The 24,719-nt window shown below is 45.2% G+C and overlaps 1 protein-coding gene across 4 annotated transcripts in view; it reads right to left on the reverse strand.

The window, feature by feature from the left end:
* Positions 1 to 20,832, reverse strand: part of LOC119181524 (pancreatic triacylglycerol lipase) — a 197,124-nt gene extending 176,292 nt beyond the window's left edge. The window contains exon 1 of one of the 4 annotated variants that reach the window (XM_075882979.1): positions 20,086 to 20,832. In XM_075882979.1, the coding sequence (XP_075739094.1) occupies positions 20,086 to 20,206 (121 nt within the window). In that variant the 5' untranslated portion in view covers positions 20,207 to 20,832. Of the gene's footprint in view, positions 1 to 20,065 lie in introns of all 4 variants that reach the window. The other 3 variants (XM_075882981.1, XM_075882978.1, XM_075882980.1) reach the window with 3 other exon arrangements.
* Between the last annotated feature and the right edge of the window lie 3,887 nt (positions 20,833 to 24,719).

The following is a 24,719-nucleotide window of genomic DNA, read 5'->3' on the forward strand; positions in this document are numbered from 1 at the left end:
GGTGCGATCTCGATCGCGAGGAGTATCCTTAGGCACCACTTCCCCGTGACCCCACTCCCGGTATTCCGGATTACTCTGTCATATTGTTACACGACATCGGCAACGAGAGAGCATCAGGTAGACGACGAAGACGATGAGTGCGATCGCGCTCGATTTGTTGTTGCTTCTGTACCTCCATATTTACTGCAGCTGCCTCTGACTGTCTCCGTATATTTTGTAAATATATTTATTTCATTCATTCTTTCATCCTCTGACATTTGGTGGAGGTGCTGGGTACAACACGATATAACGGAGCTCAGCAGTGGCCGACGTTTGCATTTTTCCACCATGACAAACAAGGGACCCGCTCCCGCTGAGGTGACTACAACAACAACTGCTGTCCTTCCGCAGCTAACAGATCCTGGCATGTTCTGTGGCACTGATGATGTCGACATTGAAGAATGGCTGCCATTCTACGAACGTACAAGTAAGAATTACCGCTGGTATCAAACTCTTAAGTTGGCCAAGTTCCTGTTCCACTTGAAAGGAACAGCAAAAGTGTGGTTCGAGAACCCCGAAGATGAAATTGGAAGCTGGGGTGCGTGCCCTTTTCGGCAAGTGTGTGGGTAGAAAGGCAGTGCCTAAGAGGGAATTGGCATCTCGTGCGCAAACGTCGGCAGAGTCCTACGTGACTTGCATACAGGACGTGCTCGCCATTGGCAGAAAAGCAGAAAATGGCATGGAAAAAACCGAGAAAGTAGCTCACATCGGCATTGCAGATGATGCGTTCAACTTTCTCATATGCAAGGAATGTAACACGATCGATGTCATCATTAAGGAGTACCAGCGTTTTGAGGTCGCAAAAAGTCAACGTATCGCCCACCATTTTACTAGACTACCATACACAGCTGCAACCTGGTCGTGCGAAGAGAGGCCTGCAATACAGACGCCGTTAACTGTAGAGCATTTCACCAAGATCATCATACGTGAACCTGAAGCTCTGTCTCCTGCGTCCACGTGCTCCCATGTCTTTGACTCTAGCCCCTAGATGGTGCCACTGGTACATGCTATTGTGCGACAAGAGCTTTCCCATGCTGCACTGGCCTGCGAGTGCAATACAGCTCCCTCTCTGCCGATTGGCCGTTGTCAACCCCCTGTTTCGTATGCCCAAAGCCAAAACCTTCTGGTGCGCCCTCACAATTCAGCCGAGTAGAGGACTGCTGACGATCGTCCGATTCATTCCAACTGCCACCGTATCAGGCACGTGGTTCGCCATTCTAACACTCGGTGGTATTCGCATCAGGCATGCATCCTGTGGGTACACCCATCACCCAGAGAGGGATCATGGACGCTTTCAATCTCACCGGGAATCGCCTCAGGCCACCAGTGAAAACGTTTCTTTTATGCGGCCATATCGTCATCGTTCTCCATCTCCGCATGCTCACCAGTCCCGTTCACCGCTCTCCCGTCGCCCGTCGTCTCACTCGCCCCAATTTCGCCGACCAACGTCGCTGACTGACCTCCTGCCGCGCGAAAACATGATGATTCAGCTCCCGGGGGTGATGCTCCATCGACCACTTGCCCGCCAAATCCTCTGACCATGCTGCCGACTCGATGCAACCTTATTGACGTTGACATACACGACACCTGTTGTTGCACTTGTGGACACAGGGGCTCACATATCAGTGATGAATTCAGAACTTCGTTGCCGCCTTAGGAAAGTTTTAAGCCCAAACCTCATAAGCGCGAAAATGCACGCGACAGCGACGAGCAACGCGACGTAGATCGTCTTCGCGCGATCAGTCGCTAGCGCAGGCAAACCTCATTTATGCGTCGGCTTCGGCGAGTGAACTTCACTGTTGCTGGCATAAGGCCGTCTACTCGCACCAAGAAAACCGCGTAGTGAGCGGTATGCAATTTAAAAATACTTTATATTGTTGTTTAACGTAACGGAAAGTGTTTATGAATGCCTTGGGGCACTTTTTTATATGCACATGCGTAAACATTGCGTTATTTCTTGTTGCTCATAAGTGACTTGGGCAGGGTCACGTGCACTTATGTAGTCCTTGTCTTTTCCGGTCTTTCGCTATTGGCTGCTTGAGCCCAGCACTTCCGGGCGATGAGCGATGGTTTGCAAATCTAGAAAACTTAGCGATCGCATGAAAACGAGCACGCGACACGTCGCGCGAACGCCCTGTTTCGTCGCTCGTAGCATCGCTCGTCACTGTCACGTGCATTTTCGGGCTTATGAAGTTTGCTCTTCAACGCCACCCACAGTACCACTCTTCCAGGTCACGGACGGTGGCACATTTCCCGTGCTTGGAATGTGCTCCGCGTGAATAAGTGTTGCTGATCGCTCCACGACAGTGCTATTTGCTGTGTTTGAGAAATAATCCCATGAACTTATCCTCGGCATGGTCGTTTTGTCCCCCCACTCTGCCTTTAGTGATTGTGAAACCGGCATGCTTCAACTTAATTTACCGTGTTGCCATGACGACCCAACACTAGCTCAACTTTTTCTGTGTTCTGTAGATCACCTTCGCCTAGCTCCTGAAGCCGTTACCTACGTGAACCTGAGATCCGGCCCTCCTGTTCCCGACGGTGCCTACATGCTGACACCTATTGCTGACGTTTTGCTGGCCAAAAATGTTGCTATGCCTCACACACTTTTGACAGTCATGGGAAATAGAGCATCTCTTCCGATCCTAAACTTTCGCTGGTGCACTCAAGTTATCCCAGATGGTATGACTTTGGCAAACGTTTCTTCTAAAGATGCTGCCATTTCAGCGTTCGTTGCCTAATCTTCTTCGTTCTCTGCTCCATTCTCTTCCTCCAAGAGCGCAGCGGATGCTACCATCGACAAGATGATTGCGCCTGACTTTCTTCCATCACAGGCAGCTGATATCCGGCAGCTGCTGAAATACTACCGTGACATCTTAGATTTTGATGGCCGCCGATTGGGTCAGACATACTTAGTAACTCATAGGATTAATACTGGAGATGCCAGGGTCATCCGAGGACGTCCTTATCGCGTGTCTAATGCTGAGCGACAAATTATCCAGCACGAAGATGAAGAAATGCTCACAAAAGACGCCATCCAACCTTCCTTCACTCCGTGGACATCGCCAGTCATGCTAGTCAAGACGAAGGATGGCAGCTGGCGCTTCTGCGTAGACTACCGTCACTTCAACAAAGTAACACGTAAGGACGTGTATCCACTGCCACGGATCTTGGCTGACCTCCATCTTGGCTGCAGCTGTCTCTGACTTTCCCTGTATATTTTGTAAATATATTTATTTCAGTCATTTTCTCACCCCCGTGACAATATCGCTGCAACATTCCTTCTATCGTTGATAGCCTTCGTGTTATTCTTTGTAGACGTGATAGCGCGATTTCTTGGTTGTTCCCTAGAAGCGGTTTCTTATCTTCTATTTAAGGCGATGCCACAGTGTGTCTATCGCTTTTCTTGCTAACTTATTCAAGAGATTGTGCAACAGGCTCGTGGAAGGAAGGTTCCGTGGAATCGGCGATGCCCATATCTTGCAGTTGCCAAAAATATTGCGAGATCTGCGAGGTTGATTCATCATCACCAATTGCTTGCCCTTTCAAAACGCAGACTATTAGGCTATAGCTGCAGTCAATAAAAGCTTTTGGTGACTGTATCCTTGTAGCGTCCATCCAAACGCTGTATCGATTGCTTGCAGTCCTGGAACTTCTCCACGTTTGACGATACCTCCCGACGTGATTTGCCAGAGATGGCGAGCACTCATCAACAAGCTGAGGCTATTATCAATTTCTGCATCAAACGTCTTTTCGTCTGCAATGACCTTGCCTTCAAGACGCAGGTTCTGAAAGAAATGGCTGTCAGCTTTCGGGGAAGCAATGTTGTGACAGATCGCTGGCACAAAAATGGTTCACACTGAGCAGGTGTCAGAACCGTGTTGGCTACGCAGGAAAACTTCTACCACTTGCCGTCTCTCCACAGTACTTGGTGATGAATAGCCAAACGTATTCCGAGCAATTTGTGTTTCTCCCAGCACCTGTAGGTGTAATGTCTTGGCGAGATCTTCCGTGACGAAGGATCGCTGGCTCCCTCGGTCGAGAATTCCTCGGACATACCTTTTGTTGCCATTTTTAAAGACAAAGGTGCGAAAGGTTTGTAAATATACTTCACTGTGATTTGTTGTGCCCCTGCTTAGTGAATCCTTGTCACACAGCATAACTGATTGTGACGACATCATTTTTACTGTGCTGCCGGAGGAGTCATCTGGACGAGAAGGTACCGTTGTTTGGTTCGATGTGTAGTGCGGGACAAACAAACTTGATGTGTGCCTCTTGTGGCAACTCGAGCAGGTGAGTTCTACGTGGCACGAACGTGCCTGTTGTCCTTGGGACGTGCATCAATAGCAGTGACTGTCTTTCGCAAGCATTTCTTTCCTAGAATCCATGGCAAGGTTTGCGTCACAAGCACGGGTGCCTTGTTTCTTCGACTTGCAGAAAAAGCACTCACCCCAGCTGCTCGATGTATTGTGTAACACGGAAGCCGTGCTGGTGGTGCCACTTCGAGTCCTCTATGCATGGTCATACAGCAGCCGGTCATTAAAGGACTTGCACCGCTCCCGACGTTCTAGCTCTATACGTGTATAGATGAGCAGCTTCTTTAACTCCGCATCAGATGTAGCAGCTACCACGCTTGGCTCGAAGACGTTGGCAGCAGACCCGTTTTCTCTCAGTGACTGACTGCACTTTGCAAGCGTATAGGCCAAAATGATGCTTTACGGTAGGTATTTTTGTATATGTCAATCAGCATAGCAGAAAAGCTACGAGTAGAAAGAATTAGCGCAGTTATACAACGAATATTCAGCTGCACAGCTTCGCAAAGTCACCTGAGGCCGCTGACGTCGCTTCCTGACTTGATGTGAGGTAGATTGCGAAGCGCTGATAGGGGGTGTTGCTCGATCCGTTTTCGATCTCCGAAGCGTTCTTCAATAACTTGATGGCGTCTGCATAAAAGGCTTCGGAAGTCAGAAAACCACATATCGCTGCTGTCGCTTCACCCGCAAGATAATGACGTAGATAAAAGAACTTCGTCGCTGTTGGCAAAGCGTTGTTCAGGTAGACAGTTTGCTCAAACTGCTCCCAGAAAGCCGACTATTTATGCATATCACCTCTAAATGTTGTCATGCCAAGGTTCGGCAGCCTTGGGCCAGTTCCGGTCGGCACGTCAGAAGGTGATGGGGTTACGTTCTGAGGAGCAGCCACTGCTGTAATATCCCCGAGTCGCAAAATGTTTATCTTGCAGCGAATCTCAGCGAGCATGGTTGTAGCTTTGTCGTTATACTCTGCTGCCATGACATACTCCCCTTCGAGCTCCTCGTCCGCTAGGTACTCCTCGAGAGCATCAATAATCTTCGAGAGCTCGTTATCGCTAGTTGAAAAACAGTCATAGATACCTGTCAGCTTGAACTTGTCAGTGGTAGGGTCTGTTAGCAAGGACCTTGCTTCCTGCAGGAACTTCGTATTCTCGGCTTGTCGAGCCAAGCGCTTGGTTTAAAGCGATCCATCGGATCCGTTGTTCAAGTCAATGAGTCTGGTCTACACCGATCAGGAACAATCCGTTGCCGTCCTCGCCGTCCACACAACGACGCGGTCGAGTAGAAGATCCCCTCGAGTCGCGATGAAAGAGATGAAGGAGACGTGTCCGCACGAGTGATTTCGGCACCACGATGTAAAGACAAACTATCGATCGACGAACAAATCAGACCCAACACCGTTTCTTGTTTCGAACCTCCTCCTCTTCTTCTTCTCTTGCAGTGCTAGCCTGCACACGTTTATTTCTTTTTTTTTGCCTACATACGCCTACGAGCGCGAAACGTTTGGTGTCATTTAGGGACTCAAAAATTTCGACACATGGGTATTCGGGGCCAAGATCTTTGTCGTCTCCAACCACGATCCACTCGCGTATCTCACTCAAGCTGCGCCAAAAGGGGATTTGGGCTTTGCAGCGCTATGACATGGTAGTGCAACACAGAAAGGGTACGGCACATGCTAACGCCGACTTGCTTTTCCGGTTGAGAAACCTATGTTGGGAGAAGGTGCAGTAGCCTGAGAGCACCGCAGCAGCGATCAGTGAAGAAGGGGGATCGAGTGTGATGTGTCATGTGACTTAGTGACGAATTTACGGTGCAAACTCGGCAAGAACACTTGCGAGGAGTAAAGAAACTGCTGGTCATCATACAACCGTGTGTGGCAATCACAATGTGTAATCTTGTGAACTGCGAGTTGTCATCATTTGCTTCTACGTGCACAAAGTTTCTTTTAACGCGACAGTGTTAAACAGCTCGTGTTGCAGAAAACCCACCGCTGATGTCTGCCCCGTTGGCTGTGAGCAAAAAATCGTCTGTGTGTCTGTGACCAAAAAATCAAGTTACCGAGAAAGCCATGGGAGGCCGCTACTTGTCCACGCGTGCGCGCGCGATCACACTGAAAAAGTCGTGCGTTCACAGAAAAAAAGTGCTCAAAGTCACGAAGCGCGGTAGTTTCTTTGCCCTGCCACCCCTCCCTGCTTAGCTTCCAGCGCTTTTGTCGGGACGAGAGACAAGATAATGCAATTCCAGCACGCCACAACCTTTCGTAACTTCACTTGCACTGGACGGATTCTAAAAGTTCTTGCGGTGCTGAGTTCCTGAGGCAATAACCTCTTCTAGTGAATTCATTCCGTGATTACATGAAAAGGTGTTTCAGGGCCCCTTTAACGCATTTTGCTCGGCAGGTGTCACGACAAGAACGAGCCCATTCGGTGATTATCGCGCGCTGGTACAATCTGCTGTGTGCGTGTTTGTGTACGTGCGTGTTTATGTAAGAAAACATATGAATAAGTACGCACTAAGCGGTTGAAGGTTCCACTAGGGGCCAGATTTCGCTATCACGTTCGACTCTTAAAGGCGAAGTTTAAAGGTCCCGCAATTTTTGCGTTTTTTTATCATAATGGAAGGTGCAACCGCACATGATCATATTTTGACATCTGTGGGTATTTGTGCCATGTTCTTGAAAAAGCTTACTTTCTGCTCAAACAATGACCTGTGGCATGAATTTTAGTTCTCTTGAGCCAACAATGGTGTCAAATGTCACATGTACTTTAAGTTTTTGACAAGCAGGTATGCTGAGTGAGCCACTTTGACATGTTTATTCAGGCCTACGAGATATCGCGTTACAGGTGCGTGATCTTTCGCACAGGTTTGCTGTATTTAGAGAGTGGGTCATCTCACTAAATAGATTTATTATATCGGCTGGTGCAGTAGTCTGCCTTTATTTTTTTTTACAACCGATAAAACTGGGACGTTTTACGCACTTCCGTAGCAGGATAGCATTTGCGCACGCTGCGGTGGACCGGTAGCTGCCCGACCACCGCGTCGCGGGAGGCACCCTCCTGCGAGGCAGTCTGGTGGAGCGTGGTTCGCTTTTAGGGGCGAAGCTTGTGCGTTTCCGTTGTGGGTAACCGCCCCTCATTATTCTTGAACCGGCCATGGAGGGCGGTATTTGTACCATACGCTGAAAATGCAAATGGTACGACACTAGAGGGTGTTACTTGTGGAAAAGAAGAATTGACGTCACGCGTACGGAAGAAGAGAAAGTTCTTCGGTGGCGCCGTACGCCAGAGGGTGCTCTATAGTACAATAATTAGTCATTACAAAATGTATTACTGCCCCAAACGTCATTAACGCCCAATAGTCACTGGTGCTCTTAGTCACTAGAATACGTAATGACTAAGGGCACTAGGAATGCAGCTGTAATTAAAAATAGGGCACTGTGGCACTACAATAGGTTTTACGTCGTAAGAGGGATTTGGAAATGTGTCATGGTCCTGCGTTTGACGTTCGGCGATGCGGTCTTGCTCATGAAACCAGAAGTTCAAGGAAGATTGGAAATTAAACAACGTGGCATAGGTAGACTTGCTTCGGGAGCACACGAGAATATTCCAAATCAGTTGGTACAGGGTGACATGGGATAGACATCGTTTGAGTGCAGGAAAGCTAGCAGCAGCATAGAATTTGAGGAGCAATTGAGAAAAATGAAGGAGGAGCATTTGGCTAGGAAAGTTTTCAGCTACTTCTACATGAAGAATGTTGATACTAAACGGGGGAAGCGAACTCGAAAACTGTCAAGCAAGTATTTAGACAACAGCAGGCTACCAAGCCAAAAAGAAAACATCGATTAAGAAGAAGGTGAAGGAAACAGAGAGGGACATGTGGAAGATGGGAATGCTTATGAAATCATCACTGAAGACCTAGCGATCTCTTAAGCAGGAAGTTGCAAGGCAAAAGATCTACGATAATTCTCGGAATAGTTCTCTGCTCTTCGAGGCTGGAACGGGAGTATTGCGGACCAAGACGTATCAAGCAAAATACGAAGGCACAGATACTGTATGTAGTGCGTTTGGAGAGGATGAGGAAGCGTCTGAACGTTTGATAATGTTCTGTAAAGGGCTCCACTCAATATTCGAAAATAATGGCACCAAATTTTTCAAAGCATTGGGGTTTAAGGACAGTGAAGGCAAAGTAGACTTTAAACAGATAGAAATAAGCAGGAGGAGGCTAACTTATTGGTGGCTACAATAGAGGTGCGAGTGAAATTCAATCCTTAAACCCACACTGATAGTACTTAACTTTTCGGCTAGATGGTGTGCAAGAACCTCTGAAAGTCGAACGCTTCTTTGATATTCGACCGATTTGCTGGCGCAAACGCTAAAAAATAATCAAACAAATAACTGCAAAAACCAATTCTGTTGATGCAGCATAGGTGCGTCTGTCGTGGCCAGACATTTTGTGTGGAATGCCGGAAGCTTCTGGCATGAGCTGTTTAGAAAAACTGTCAATTCGTTGCCAGTCATTGCCACCGAGATGACGCCCACATACAGCGCTGTCCTTTCTGCGGCCTGATGTGAAGTTACAGTCTCGGGACATGCGTACTATTTCTTTTATTTAGTGCTGTATCACTGCATAGGTCAGGACGAGATATTTGAATTCGTTAAGATCGATATGCCACGTGGTGCAGTGCACGTGAACTAAACCGATGGTGTCCAGAAAAGCTAGCATATGTCAAACTTGGGAACGTAAAGATTTTTTCGTCGGTTTCTTTGCAAAACAAACAGAGCAGCTATAGGCCCTTGCTAAAAATGCTTAAAATAATGGTCGAAAAAGCAGCCACAGACAGGGTATCAGCTTGAAACAACTCTAAAAATCCGTCAGCATAGTGGAATTCGTTTGCAACATCCAAACATTTTATTTAGTGTCAAGGTGGGTTGAAAATACACAAGTTAGTATGAGTGCAATGCATTAACTATGCCTAACCCGTCACGTTGTAAATTTATTATGACCCATCCCACGCTGCAAAAGTCAACCTAAGTTTTGATACAACCTTCAACATAAATGAATGAGCATTCCGAAAGCCACACCATAACTGCCAATGAAATCAAGGATGCACGTTCCTGTTTGTGGCAAAGAATAATACAAATTTTCGATGTCTGTAGAGCAATAAAGGTAGCCAGAAAAATTATTTTTCAGCACAGGAATTACATCATCGGAACTCTTAGCTATCAAAAGATCGTGAATATTTATCAACTTCAGTTTACCCTGAAGAAAGTTTGCTAGCAATTTCTACCATGTGTTAGCAGCCTCCAAAGCTACGTTTGCTGAGAATATAAGGAATTGGCAGTGAGTAGATCGCTTTCTTCAAGTGCTGCGGACAAGGCCCAGGAGTTTCACACCAGGTATCCTTGGCTGAGCAGCATACTTGGGGCCACGGCTGAGCACATGGTGAATGTTCCCAGACACAGACAAAATAAGGAAGGCCGCCCTTCACGCTTTGAGAGGCCTCAGGAATGACTGTGTCAGCAGGCTTAATAGGTTTATCGCCGAAAGAAATTGATTTCCTTCAGAATACTTGCACACGTGATATTCACGGCGTGCTATTTTAATGATGATTTACAATATTTATCGCTCTTTTCTGTGTTCGATACAGGACAAGTGTTCATTGCTAAATTCTGACAAATAAAGTTTGTTGTAAGTGAGTGCTGCCATATGTGTCCTCCTTCATTCGGTCCTCTGCATTTCTGCACTGTTTTTATGTGAAGTATATCAGATGTTCCATGAAAGTACAGGAAGACAAATCGTAGAAGGATACTAACCCTAGAAGTGAATCAGTGTACCTTCTATCACAGCCTGTGAAAAGAAAGTCGCCATCTACAGAAGGTTATCTGTAAGCTTTCATTTCTTGTCATAATACTTTTGTGCTCTTATCTTTGTTTCTATTGTTGGTTCTTAATCTTCGTTTTAACTGTTTTCCGACGCATCTACTCCTTCTCTAAGCAGTGTTGATGAGCATTTCTGTTTTTATTATAGTTTCTGACACAGCGAATTGGTGATAAAAATTTTGGTTTAGGTTTTTTGTGCTGTTGTCAAAACTGTCTCTTTTAATGTTGGAGCTTTAGGTAAACATTCGTTTTTTTTTCTCTTTTTAGTGCTGCTCAGCACCTTCGCAGAGTGCATTTTTTCTCGAATTCAGGGGTTTCCTCATCGGTGGGCTTCTTTGTTTGTCGGTTTGTTTAATTTTGATGGCGCCTGCTTCCTGATGGGTTTTCGTTGATCGATTTTGGAGATCGCATAAGCGCCTTTATAGATATGTTTTTCAGTGCAAGTATTTCGTGTTTTTTTTTTCTTAGATGTTTTCAATTGCTTTTGAGCGTTAGGAAGCTAATTAGGCACTAGTGCGTGGCTATGATGTGGTATTTTTGGTGAGGTCTTGGCAACACCGGGTGGATGGCTAATGACTAGACACCGGATTATAGGCAAAGGCCTCTTGTTTCTTGTGTTCCTATCGGGCCATTTTGACATATGAGCACAAATTAGAGGATAAGAAAAGCTTTTATAGTGTTTTTATAATGCCTATAAATGCCTATTTTGGACGTTGGTGCCTGAATTTCTATAAGTGCCTATAAATGTCTCTTTTATGAATCGGTGCATATATAAGCGCTATTTAACCTGAAATTTCGCCTTCAAGTACCCCTGCAGTCCTTTATATCTCTGTTATTACCAGGAAAATTGAGCTTTCGGAACACTATGGGGTACTACGGTATATTAAGCCTAAAAGGCCTCTCAGCTGAGAGGAAGGTCGATTAGCCTCTACACATGTATTCATCCGCGTCGCGTCGTCTGCTCGGTATCTCTCCTGCGTCTGCTTGCTTGCGTGGGGAACAGGATCTGTTTTTTTGCAGTGATAGGACGATAAAAAACGAATGCGAAACCGTGGAGTGTAGAACAAAATTATATTTATGTGGATTTTGTTTTACTTGTCATTTACTTCTTTAATGGCGCTTCACTAGGTCACATGAGAAATTTTACTTTGAGGAGGTTGTTTTGGGCCCAATAAAAAGCTTTCTGAAACTGGAATTTTTTATTGGTTCATTACAAGCTGCTAAACTACGTGCGTACGCAGGGCCATTCCTTGTTGTATACATCACCTCGATCATGTTGGGGCGCAAGCACTTGACATTTCAGCTCTTTCTGACATTTCACATCAAATCTTGGCAGATGAGATCGTGAGCGCTAAGCGCACGCATTTCTTTTGGCTTCTCTCTATTCTCAAACCTGTGTGAGGGCCATTTAGTGTGTTTACAGACAGAAGAAAAATTGAGCCTGTGCGGTAAGACGAAGTTCATAAAGGGTTAAAAAGACCCTTCTGGCCTATTGCGCTCTGGCTATTTGCACCTGTGTAGCCCTTCTTAGCCATGCCGAAAAGATTGAGATTAAGGAGCATGTTCATTTGAAGGTAGACACTTAACTCACCATGCAGGGCTAGAACTGAAGAGACCGTATTCTGCGAACCCTGCGGGAAAAACCTCCATGGATCTGCTAAACCATTGGCGGCTTCGTAATATCAAAAGACGCCATGCCTGCGCGGAAGGCGCAGCACAGTCGCCGCGAAAGCAAGAAGAGCAGCCTTTCAGAGCCTTTTCTAAACACTCATTGAGTAACTGCTGCAAGCACACTTGCTGGGTATGCATTACGGCATTATTAATGTTAATTATTTCTGGGTAGTTGGCCGGAATTGGCTATGCTAGCCTTCCTCATTGTTCTGGGAAGCGTGGTATGCACTAAAAACTTGCAAGAAACTTTGTGCCAATTGATCATGCAGTGGCTAACGACGAAGACGAATTACGCCTGAAGTGGGTATGCGCCACATTTAATAGGTGATCAAGAACGAAATTTTGTGGAGGTTTCAAGCATTTTATGACCCACTAGTTACGCTATTCACATTGTGTGACGGTTACTTGTTCTTTTGCTGTTCTAAAACGCTTCCTTACTCATATTAACGCGATTCCTTTCCCGACATCAAGCCGGCCTAAGTCAAGTTTGCGAACAACTCCCGAGCACCTACAATAAAGAAAAAAAACCAGTGTGGCTCAATGGTAGAATGCAGGGATGGCATGCAGAAGACCTCGGTTCAAGCCCCACTGTGTCCTTGACTAGGTTTTTTTTTTCTTATTTCGTGTGACAATGGTTACGGACACCGGTGGTGGTGGCGGTGGCAGACAACTATACGGCACTGCGCGTAACCCCGAATTTCATTACACACAACACATTACATATTTTTTTCAAAAATTTTAATTTCACCAGTGTGTATTTACGATTTATTTATGTTTATGATTTTGGGAGCCTAAAACAGTGTTTTGCCGCCTAATTTGGCGCCTGAAACCCGGTTTTAGTGCCTATAAATCAGGCATCTACTAATGACTGTTGTCGCCCTTGTTGCTTGCCATTAAAATATTATCATGATAGTTTTTTATGCCGGCTTATACCATGGCTCCACTGACGTATTTCTCTGGCAGATACGACGTTGTAACATATATGATAAGCGCATTCACACAAAGAAAAGACGACAAAGAAGCGGTTCGTTACGGAGGGTCAAAGCAGGAACCTCTCAATCCGCCGCGCACGGCACTCACCACTAGGCCACCAAACGCTCGTTGTAAAGTAGGCTAGCAACAAGCCATTTATGCACACCCTATAGGCATCCGGCAATGCAGTTTACGAGATCTGATGACAGCGCCAGAACACACAGCCTAGCGAGTAGGCGCAGCGAAACCGAGTCTTCCAATGCGTAACCTAGCGAGTAGACGAAGCAAAACCGAACTTGCACGTGCATATCATTTTCGTTTTTAATTGTGAGCAAGGGGGTCACGACTGATTATGTAAGTGCCCAGGAAGCGTTCTTTGGAAACGCGCCAAAAAGGCCATTGACACTTCAGTGTGTCACTGTGTTCAGCGAGCGTTCCATTTTATTAGTATCCCTGGTGGTCGGTACCAACAATGCTGAGGCGGCCCAAAGAGCTTCTTCGCACCCTCTGGTTTACTGTCGGGAGCCTATGCTACTCGGAGGTCCCCAGACCACCGCCACTTCCGCGCGTTTTCTGTATCAGTAGTGAAATAGTGCTAAGTGCGCGCGTTTGGCCCGTTCTAAATTTCGTCGGCTCGTGCGTTTCGGAGAGAACCGCCTCCACGGTGCATGGTCTCTCTTGCACGCGTGCTTTCAGAATCGTGGCTTTGGAGAGGACGAAAATCACTTGTCTCGCTGCCGCGGTCACTAAAGGAGCCCGCTGCTGACAAACAAAAAAGAAAATTGGCAGATACCACGCACAGTGAGAATCGATGATATGCGAATCACCAATGAGGAGAGTTGAAATGTCATTTTAAAATCAGCACAACACTACGAGGCGGACGTAAATTATACCTTATATGACTTCCATCTTATTATTATCATGTTTGGACGTGCAGTTTACCTTCATCGTCTATTTACGTCCGATGATGCTAAAGTTCGTGTATGTGAAGCTAGCGAAACGTCCGCGAGCGCATAATGAATGTGGTGTGTTGTCATTCTCTTACAGGACACGCATGTCGTGGTTATCATGCTTGCACTAGCCATATACCTTCGTCATCTATTGACGTCACGTGACACTAGATTTGGTATATGTGAAGCTAGCTTAACGACCACGAGCGCACTATGACCCTAGCATGTATCACGTTTTACATTACACGCTTATCGTGGTTATCATGTTTGGACGTGTCATTTGCCTTCGTAGTTCGTTCGCGACACGCTATACCAAATTTAGTATGGATAGATAGATAGATAGATAGATAGATAGATAGATAGATAGATAGATAGATAGATAGATAGATAGATAGATAGATAGATAGATAGATAGATAGATAGATAGATAGATAGATAGATAGATAGATAGATAGATAGATAGATAGATAGATAGATAGATAGATAGATAGATAGATAGATAGATAGATAGATAGATAGATAGATAGATAGATAGATAGATAGATAGATAGATAGATAGATAGATAGATAGATAGATAGATAGATAGATAGATAGATAGATAGATAGATAGATAGATAGATAGATAGATAGATAGATAGATAGATAGATAGATAGATAGATAGATAGATAGATAGATAGATAGATAGATAGATAGATAGATAGATAAAACAGCGCACTGTAAGTGTCGATCTGTGACAGTTGTTAGTTCGCGTTCTTCCTAGGTATGCTCATTTCATGCGTGCTTTCTGCTTGATGTGCGTGTTGCAAGTTTTGAGCCACTTGACGTTCTTCGCGTGATTTTGCGATTTGTTGCTTTAGCATTCATTCCTTCACCCTTATGGTCAAACAATGCACAATAAACGTTGAACTGTGAAAACACGTTTCACTTTTGTGCAATACTGATTACTAAAAAGAACGATCAGCCACAGTTTGCGCATGCCTGCTCAATAAACTTCAGTTGAAATTCGAGCGCTAGTCCTGTGTGCCTCTTGTCCAGATCCCAGTTTCAAAGCGCTCGTATGTTTCGTATCATACTAGTGTCTGTCACAGGTGCAACACGCATATGCATGGCTGTCAAAGTGCGTGATTTTTAAAAAGAATAACTTTATTCATTTATCTTCTTGTTAAACACTCTCATGCTAGTCCATGCATAATGACTCTTTTGCCGAAAACATTGCGGTAGCTGTGGTGTTATTGAATGAATGCCGACTCGATGTTGTTGCCACTGTGTAAAGCGTATGAGAGGATTGTCTAAGATTGCTATAGACCATGAAACGCGCTTCTTGTCGTCGCATATTCATTGGTCCCCTCGAGACCACTTCAATTTAATTTATCACACTTCAAGCTGATAAAAAGATGCATATCCGAGTTTTGCTTTGTGAATGTGCTGACAAATAAGCCGAGCGCTTAGAATGTGCAATGATTGATTGATATGTGGGGTTTACTGTTCCAAAACCACCATATGATTATGACAGACGCCGTAGTAGAGGGCTCTGGAAATTTCGACCACCTGGGGTTCTTTAACGTGCACCCGAATTTGAGCACACGGGCCAACACCATTTCAGCCTCCATCGGAAATGCAGCCACCAAAGCCGGGTTTCGAACCCGCGACCTGCGGATTAGCAGCCGAGTACTTTAGCCACTAGACCACCGTGGCGGGGCGCTTAGAATGTGCAGGCTCGTGGTGAATGCTAATCATAACATCCGGACAGTCATCAGATGTGTGCGAGACGAAAAAAGTCGTGGTAATGCAGTACCTAATCACGTTAGCCATGTCGTGAAACGCATTGAATAGAGAGTTGGTCCAATAGTTGGTCTTTCCAGCTCTTGAAAAGCTTTTTTTTTTTTCAAAATGTGCCGTCAGGTGAAGACTCGCGCAAGAACCCGAAAACTGTGCACCACCAAACATAACGAAAGGTTCATGCCACGCTACGATTGCATAGTGTACTGTGTACCACTACCTTGAGTTTGAATATGCTCGTTCAACAAGAAGGTGCCTTAACGTCGTTTAAGGAGCACGCGTATTTTGCGCATGAGGCCACACTTGACATGGACCTAACATGCTACACTTGAACGGTAATCAGTGAAGTTGCTGGGTCTGTCTTTCGAAACAGGTATCAGTCCGCTTTTTATCTATTAGTCAAACATTGCTTGTTTGCACAGGGGCACAATATTTCTTAGCTTCAGATGTTGTGGCATAATGGAACTCATAGACTGGAATGTGGGGGCCTGCCTGCTTTCAATCACACGCGCGTGCTGGCGAGAAAGAAAGGTGGGATTGTTCGAATCATAGAACAAAAAGATTCAAAACAACAATTTAGCTGGCTGTAAGTTCAGCGATACGTGTACCTTTCAATGTTTTTCTTTTTCCTTGCGCTTTGAAACATCAGATTATGCTGCACCAACTAGTTCAACGCCTAACATTGGTCCACGATGCACAAAATATATTCGAATTAACGTCCACTTTCCATGCCTTCACTATCTGCTTGTTTTCAGTAAGGTTATGTCAAGCATTGACACGAGCCCTCAAACTTCCCTTCCTTCCTTCTTTTGTTCATTCATAGCGAGAATATCGTTCCGCACGCTTTCAGCTCTATGGGTACACGCGCTAAATGTTCACGTGCTACGTGACGCCATCTGGCACAACGAAAATGTGTTCCACACTCGCCATTGTGGCTACACGCGGCCCTCAATAACACTACCCGGTTGGCATGCACATGAATGCCCGATAAAATGACGGCCAGAGATGACCACCGCCGTAGCTCACTTGGGTAAAAGTTTCGGGAGCGTAATCCGAAGGTCACAAGCTCATTCCATGCTGGTAGAAATTTTATAATTTTGTATATCCTCACATCTGCAATAAATTACTACAATACTCTACTAATTAACGCCCCCTGTACATTCCTTGGCTTTTTTATCTGCTACTTTTCACCTATATGTCACTTCCGTTATTTAGGCCGACGAAGGCACACACTTGCAACTGTCGAGCTTTTCGGGGGCCCCGCCGCGGTGGTCTAGTGGCTAAGGTACTCGGCTACTGACCCGCAGGTCGCGGGTTCGTATCCCGGCTGCGGCGGCTGCATTTTCGATGGAGGCGGAAATGTTGTAGGCCCGTGTGCTCAGATTTGGGTTCACGTTAAAGAACCCCAGGTGGTCAAAATTTTCGGAGCCCTCCACTACGGCGTCTCTCATAATCATATGGTGGTTTTTGGACGTTGAACCCCACATATCAATCAATCAGCTTTTCAGGGGACGCCAAGGAGAAATCTTGTTCCTTTTGTTCTTTGGGCGCGTTAATGATGCTCATCAGCAGCAAAAGTTCGCTTAGCTGCTGATATACCCTGAGGGGTCAGCACGTTATTTTAAAAGTTACAAGTAGGCGGCATGGCTACTTTCTCGGTAATTTGATCTTATATTTGGCGCCATTGCTACCTTTTTCATTATTTGCAGGTAAAATAGGAAGCAAATGTTAAGCATTGTTCCCAGCATTTTTGCCGAGTTCACCGATGCGTGTGCGCATTTCCTTCTTCTCCCGCCAAATGTATGATGTGCACGCATCGAGGCACTAAGCTTCTGACTCGTCTGCAGAAATGGTCTCAAGAAATTGCGTGCTCGTAAGTAAAGACCCTGACCCTACCAGCCATATATGTTCAAGCTTCGCTCCAGTTTTCAATGCACAGTGCGTGCTCTCCTGGGTGCTTCACAAAAGATATCTGCAACAAAATGAAGCTCAAATTTAAGCAGCATTTTGCCAGTTCAAGCTGCACTGGTTTTATGGTAGCTACTTATAAGTTTCCATTTATATGGTTTAACGGAAAAATGGGTTCATCGTTTCATTTACGTTTAAGTTGTTGAGAAAAAATCGCTTTGAATAGAAGTTAGAAAAAGTGCAAACAGGCAAAATGAACTTACACAAGCTTATTCATTCATGTGCGAATTGTTTGTACCCTGAGGGGACAGCAGGAGTGAAAGTAGTGTTCTTTTGATTTTTATAATTTTGTTATTTAAAAGTCAATTATTGTTCCAGTATACCTATCCAAACTCTACTTACAACTTCACTTTTGTTCTATTTGAATTTAAACAAGGCGCTATATTAGAATGGCATGACTTCTTTGTCTACTTTTAGCTTGAGTTCTGACTATTTTTCAGATCTACTCGATAGCAACTCTTGGCGTAACGGAGGCAAATTCACATTAAAAATTAGAAAAAAGAAGCAAGCTTGAAATAGAGTCCCAAAGAAAGAAAAACAGAAAGAACAAGAAAGGAAAAAGTACATAGAAATATAAAAAATACAGCAAAAAGAAAAAAATCAGAGCAAGAAAGAAAGACACAGGAGGAGGACAGCGAAATAAAGCGGCCCACGTGCTTATTGTGGCACCTGCCCTATTGTGAAGCTGCCTAATTGTTTTGTATAAAATTCCAAATTGACCCCTATGAAGTTCCATAACAATGAATGCCACCCGCCACGATGGTCTAGTGACTCTTGGTCCGACGATTGCGGGGTTAAATCCCTGCTGCAGCGGCCGCATTTTGCATTTCGATTTTTGTAGACGTTGGTGAGTGCAACGAGGCAGAAATTTCTTCAGTAATCTACTGCTTCGCCCTTTCTATCGGGGTTTTGGGCCGTAAAACCCCCATAAATAGTAATTAAAAGCCTCCGTTCACTGGTGAACGGCTTTTCTTTGATCTGAGCCCACCATGCAATGTTTTCATAGTTGCGCATGTGGCTCTCCCACCCTATAGATGAAGTCTCTTGAAATACGTTGTCCTGCAAGTTCACTTCCTCGCACTTTCTTCTTTTTACGCAACAGCTGTGACGCACACTGCCCGTGGAAAAATATATTGCCAATTACCTATTACATTCAGATCACAAAAGCTTATCGTCTAAAAAGATGTGGTAGGAGGCAGCGCACGAGATATGTCTGTGCAACTGCGTTTCCCGTTGTCGAACACTTAACTCGAGGGAAGTTCTGCAACTCTCAGAGCGTCTCTCATGGAGAGCATAGACATTCTGAGGCAGTCGAGTTCTTCCTCCCCTTTCCTAATCATTCAAAAGGCCACTCATCTGCCTCCCCCCTTCCAAACACCTACGCTCACCACGACAGACACATTTACAGTCGGAGGGAGTAAAGATAACTGAAAGGGAGGGAGGTTAACCAGAAGAAATAGACAAGCCTTAAGGAGGCTGCCAAAGTTAGCAATGTGATAAATCAAGCATGACATTTTCTGGCTCACAAGTGAAAGAAAAAGCAATACTAGGAAGAGAATAACAACACAGTTGAAAGATTGAGTGTTTAATATCAACTGATTTCGTTTCGAAAAAAAAATACGGAAAGTATATTCCTTAGGCGCATTCGTACCACCACTGTGTTGCTAATGAAGCATCTAATTAAAGTGCTTTACTCTTCTCGTCCAAACATTCATTTCCTTTCAGCTTTTGTGCTGAAAGAGTTTATATGCGATACAACAGTAAATTACCGAATTGAAGGTTTTATTGATATAGTAAGCTATGCAGAAACCAAAGCCTTTAGAAAACTGCTTTTTAACGGCCATGAAAAGACTCAAAACCGAAAGAAAGGTCTGTTGCCAACTTTGACAGATTTGACTATGTTCACCAGATAGAACTGATCGAAACTCAGTCATTCAACTCTAGTTACACCGGTTCAATTGTATAAGCGAGGGCGAGCCGCATTCGGTCGAGGATCCTCACTACGCTGAAACGGATTACCTGAACTAGATTTAAACAGCCTCAACAGGCAGGAATATTGCCGATCGGGACAAATAGCGCATTACCCTGAAATTACTGGTCAAGGCGATAATTTCGCCACGACCATGAAAGACGTATTACAGAGAAATAATGCAATGAAGAATAAACTTGACGTGCAAAAATTGTAATACTTGCCGGCATACGCACGCGCACGATGGGGCCAGAAGGGGCGGCCACCCGCTCCTAACCTAAGGGGGATGGGGTGCGAAATCTGGCCTATACTTTGGCGTAATAGAAAGGGGGCGCTTTGATCACCCCCCCCCCCCCCGATGGAGAACATGGTGCGCTTGTATGCCTGAAAGCAAGGTACCTTTTCCACAAGCCTCCTAAACTAACGTCCTACAATGGCACAGAGCCCGTAAGCAAACGAGCACATAGAGTGGCACCAGATTTCTTTCTTATGGCTATATCATTAGCTTTTTGGCAGTACCTACTTGAACCAGTGAGCACGTACTTGTGTCGAAAACCGAGAGTAAGGCTGTAAGCCTTACCCAGAATCCAGCGACGTCCATGGACATCAAAGTGAAGTTCGCGCTACCCAAAACAAGTTGGCCACAAGAGTCACAGCTGCACATGACACTGTAGCCATAACTATCTGACGTCACGAGGAGCACCAAGCGCAGTGAGTAACACTGCCGTGTAGTTCCATGAAATCGTCTGTCTTTGCAGGGTCACCGGGTTTTTCATCGACACTCTTTGGAGAACGACGTCGAGCACAGCAATGTCTTCATGGCGAACGGATTTCTAGATACTTGCTCTCGACCACGTCAGCGTCACCGATCTTCACAAATAAATGACCATCGGCACCAGTTGAACACTCCCTTTCGATTGCCCCCTGAGTTCCAGCAAAAGGGCATCAATTGTCGGTAGAGGCAAGATGAGGCTCCAAACAAAGACAACATGCCTGCTCACCCATTGTCTTCTGCTGATGAGAGCGCTATCAGCCAGTCATTAGCGCACGCTTGAAACGCACTGGGCTACAGGGGGAGCAGTGACGGTAGCCTTGCATCAACGCACTTCCCGAAACCGTGATTTCATTCAGTGAGCAGCGAGACGCTGCGATGGCAGATCGTTACACGGGTGCACTAGAGCAAGATCGCGAATGCGTACCCGCTTACTTCCGCCAAGCCTTCTCGGAAAACGAACCTCACAAATAAGCAAAAAACCACGTCCTCGGTTCCTCGATAGTCCACGAATGCTACCCGAAAAACCGCGACATGGTTTTGCGTGCAGCTCTGGCAGCGCAAGCAGCAACCATCGCCTTCCTTCTCGCATCCGAAGCGAGGGAGCATCTCTTGTCTTGTTGCCGCTATTTTATCGCGCGGCAACCACAGGAGTCAGTGCGATGAGCGATGCCGGAACGAGTTTGTCTGGTTGCCCGCCGACACTTCTCCGAGCGCCACGACGGGTCATCCTGGGGCGACTGCAAAAACATAAAGAGGCAGAGCGGCTGGCCCGAGACGACCTGAAGGGTCGCTTCCGTTATTTCGATTTCGGTCGCCCGGGCTCACTCAGTTGCTTGAGAGGAAATCTCAAGGCGTTAGAAAAAAATAAACAAAAACGAACTGGCACTACTAATACAAGTGTGATGAGCAATTCAACGTTTTTTTTTTTTTGTAAAGAGTGACAAATTCAATATCATGCTCCACGATTTGCGCCAAAGCCTAATAAAAGTATTCAGGCGGGAATGCTCACAGCGGCGACGGAGACATCTTCCAGAACTCGATGGAAGCAGCCCCTTTCCTTAGGAAACAGAAACGTATACATACATACATACATACATACATACATACATACATACATACATACATACATACATACATACATACATACATACATACATACATACATACATACATACATACATACATACATACATACATACATACATTTATTTCATTTATTTTATTTATTCAATAGTGTGGGCCTTTTCAGCCTTTTACAGGTGAGGGCATACATAGCAAATAAGACTTAATAATGCGGAGACAGAAAGCAAAGGAAATTATACAACACAAAGCTTGCACAACAACGATAAAACCGCATAAAAGCAATAAATGAACAATTCATACCTGTGTCGCTGAAAAGAAAACGTTAGCATAATAACAGCAAACGGTAGCATAAAAAAAATGGTACGCAGATGCATGCTGTTAAGCACGTGTAGCGATGCGCCAGTACATGCTCGATTGTCACAGATCCCGTTAAATAGGGAGGTGATCGCCGGGCTAATTCCAAGGACTGAAGTATCGGCCCCCCAAACTGCAAATCGAAAGCGCGGACAATTTAAAAGTGGTCCTATTTCGCGCGCCAGTGGGGCGCTGGCTGTGGTCCAAAGAACGAGTCAGAGTCGAGTGTTGATAAACGAAACAAAATTATATTGTCAAATATGGCAGATCAAACGATACACAAGTATGCACACTTGACAATAGTTGAATACGATATGTCACCAATCAAACAACGTACTACATAGTACTATAAGCTACACTCGAAACAATGGACACAAACAACAACATGCTCTACAATGTAATCACATGCATCAAACGACCAAGACATTTAAAGACTAAAGAGTTCGAAAACTTATTCAGTGCAAAGTGCTAGGAACGAAGTCTGAATGATACTCTTTCAAGAATCACTCACTGAAAGTCCAGCGCTCTTGGCGATCTGCTGATGAAGACACGAGGAAACATCGCGTCTTCATTTGGCTGATCTCTAAGCACCAAACTTTTTCGCCGGTAACACGTCGGCTTCCCACGCGCAGCTTCTGCAACGCGTGTTCGCTCGCTGACGGTAGACACATTCTTACGCTTGTAGCACAAGCCTTTACCCTTCAGGTGGAAACCCTCTTCGTTACCTGCTTTGTCACCGACGACAAAAGCCTTCGCCGACACGGCCGAATGACGCTACGCAAACTTGCGCAAAACTTTCTTTATCTCCTGCCAGCACACACTGGCGTAAACTGTCTTCATCTACCTATTTCCTTTCTCCGCTGCTCGCTTAAATACCTTTCGCGCTATATTACAGAAAATTCTAATCGTTTCGTCAGCGCGATGCACAGCAAAGGCTGGAGAAAAAGCGAGACGTTTCGAGGACCGTCCGTGACACGTGACGCAACTCTACATCACCACGCCCCTTTCCTTCCAGATCTTTCCGTGGCTTGCTCGGCGGCCGATGGGAGGAGGTTGGTCGGCGAAACTACTCTTCCGAGGGGAAAGACGGCACGCCCGGAAATTCTGGATGCTTGTTTTTTCTTCTCTAGGGCTGACCCCGAAGCGTCCCTCTGGCGCTTGTGATCGTCACTGTCGCCTGAATTTGGCGGCGCACTCTTTTCTTAGCGCTCATTTGTGACATCGATATATCGTTTCTGCCTTTGTTTGCGCAAAGATACCGAAAAACACATTGAAATACTTTGATATGAATTTCGAGCAGTGTTGAAAATGATTCAAGTGATTGAGCAAAGATGACGGCAAGTAATTCGGCAAAACAAGCTGATGATGAAGCCAAGGACAGCGTAAAGGCGTGACATAAACTATAGGGACAGTACCTGTAATTCTTTAAGTTTGTAAGATAAAGATGGTAATGAGTGGGGATGGTAAAATCGTGGACCAGTTAATCGATTATTCATAATCATTTTTCACCTCTAGATTAAGAGAAGAAATATCAAATAAATTTGTCGGCTAAAGTTTTAATCGATGAAAATTTGTCAATTTGATAATAACGGCAATTACTGCCCTTACTCCAGCTTTGCCTCTTGGCTGGTGAGCATGAGTGTGAGGCCAGTGATGCTTACACGCAGAAGTGAAGCACACAATATCTTTTTTACTACAGCGCATACTTGTACGCTAGCAGAACGAGCCTAAAGCCGTCTCCGGCCCTACACCATACAGGCAGAAATGAACTCGGCCTGGTTTTCACCGCCTATGGCGTCCCCCAAGCCCTCTCCAAGATTTCTAGCACTGACAGGTGGTGTCCACTCCATCGAGGAAGAAGTGCACTTGGCTGCGTCTCTCTAGTCACACCTTGCTGCATCAACCTCCTCTTGCCCGCATTTCTTCTATGGTGCAGTAATTATTCTTGGCAAAGTATAGGTGTTTACTTCCTATCTTGCGTTATTATTACATTTTGGTGTTTATACTGCTTCTTCGGTGATGTCGCAATGCCAACCATTTGCCAAAAGAACACGATGTGGTCGCTGTTCCCAGAACATTCCAAAACGGTGACAGTGGTATGCGCTAAAATGGTAAGAAGTGCTCGATCTCAGCGACGAAAACTCAGTTGGTACAACATAATGTGTAAATATATGAGCGCACAAGGTAGAAGGAACAATCACTTAACAGGAAAGACGCTCAACTTACAACTGAACTTTTATTAGAAAACATTCATTGCATGAGAACACGAAGGCGCAAGCGCAACCAACTATCACTTCAAGGTGACACCTCCCTCATTCTTATCGGGTGGGGGGCCTTTGTTGTAATCTTCCGAGCATGCTGCCTGAAACATACAACGGGTCCTCAGTGACACAAAATGATCACCAGGAATTTGCGGCTGTACTTTACACTGTTACGACTAAGAAATTTAGTGAAATATACACACCGTCTTCAACAACTTGATTTGTTCGGAAAAGTGTTAGATATTGTCTGGAGACTACCACAGCACGATCATCTGTTACCGTTCACGCCACGTGAATAAAGCTCTTGGTCTATCATTAAAAAGAAAGAAGGAACTGTAGCCGGTCTCTTGCTGTGCGGTGTTGAACGCATTAGTTGATGAATTTGTGGAGTTCAATCTCCCAAATTCACCATATTATTATGAGAGACGCCGTAGTGGAAGGCTTCGGAAATTTAGACCACCTGGGGTTCTTCAACGTCCACCCAAATCTGAGTACATGGGCCTGCAACATTTTTGAATGCATACGTTATGAAAAGCAGTACATCGTCCCACTTTTTGTGATCCGATGACACATACGTGAACAGCATGTTTGTGAGAATTCTGTTTTTGCGTTCAATGAGACCATTTGTTTGAGGGTGATAGGGCGTAAACTGTCGAAAGCTTGAAGCACATAGACGAAGCATCTCTTTGATGACGTCTGTCATG

This window comes from Rhipicephalus microplus, unplaced genomic scaffold (genome assembly GCF_043290135.1).
Source record: "Rhipicephalus microplus isolate Deutch F79 unplaced genomic scaffold, USDA_Rmic scaffold_14, whole genome shotgun sequence".
Classification (NCBI taxonomy): Eukaryota; Metazoa; Arthropoda; class Arachnida; order Ixodida; family Ixodidae; genus Rhipicephalus; species Rhipicephalus microplus.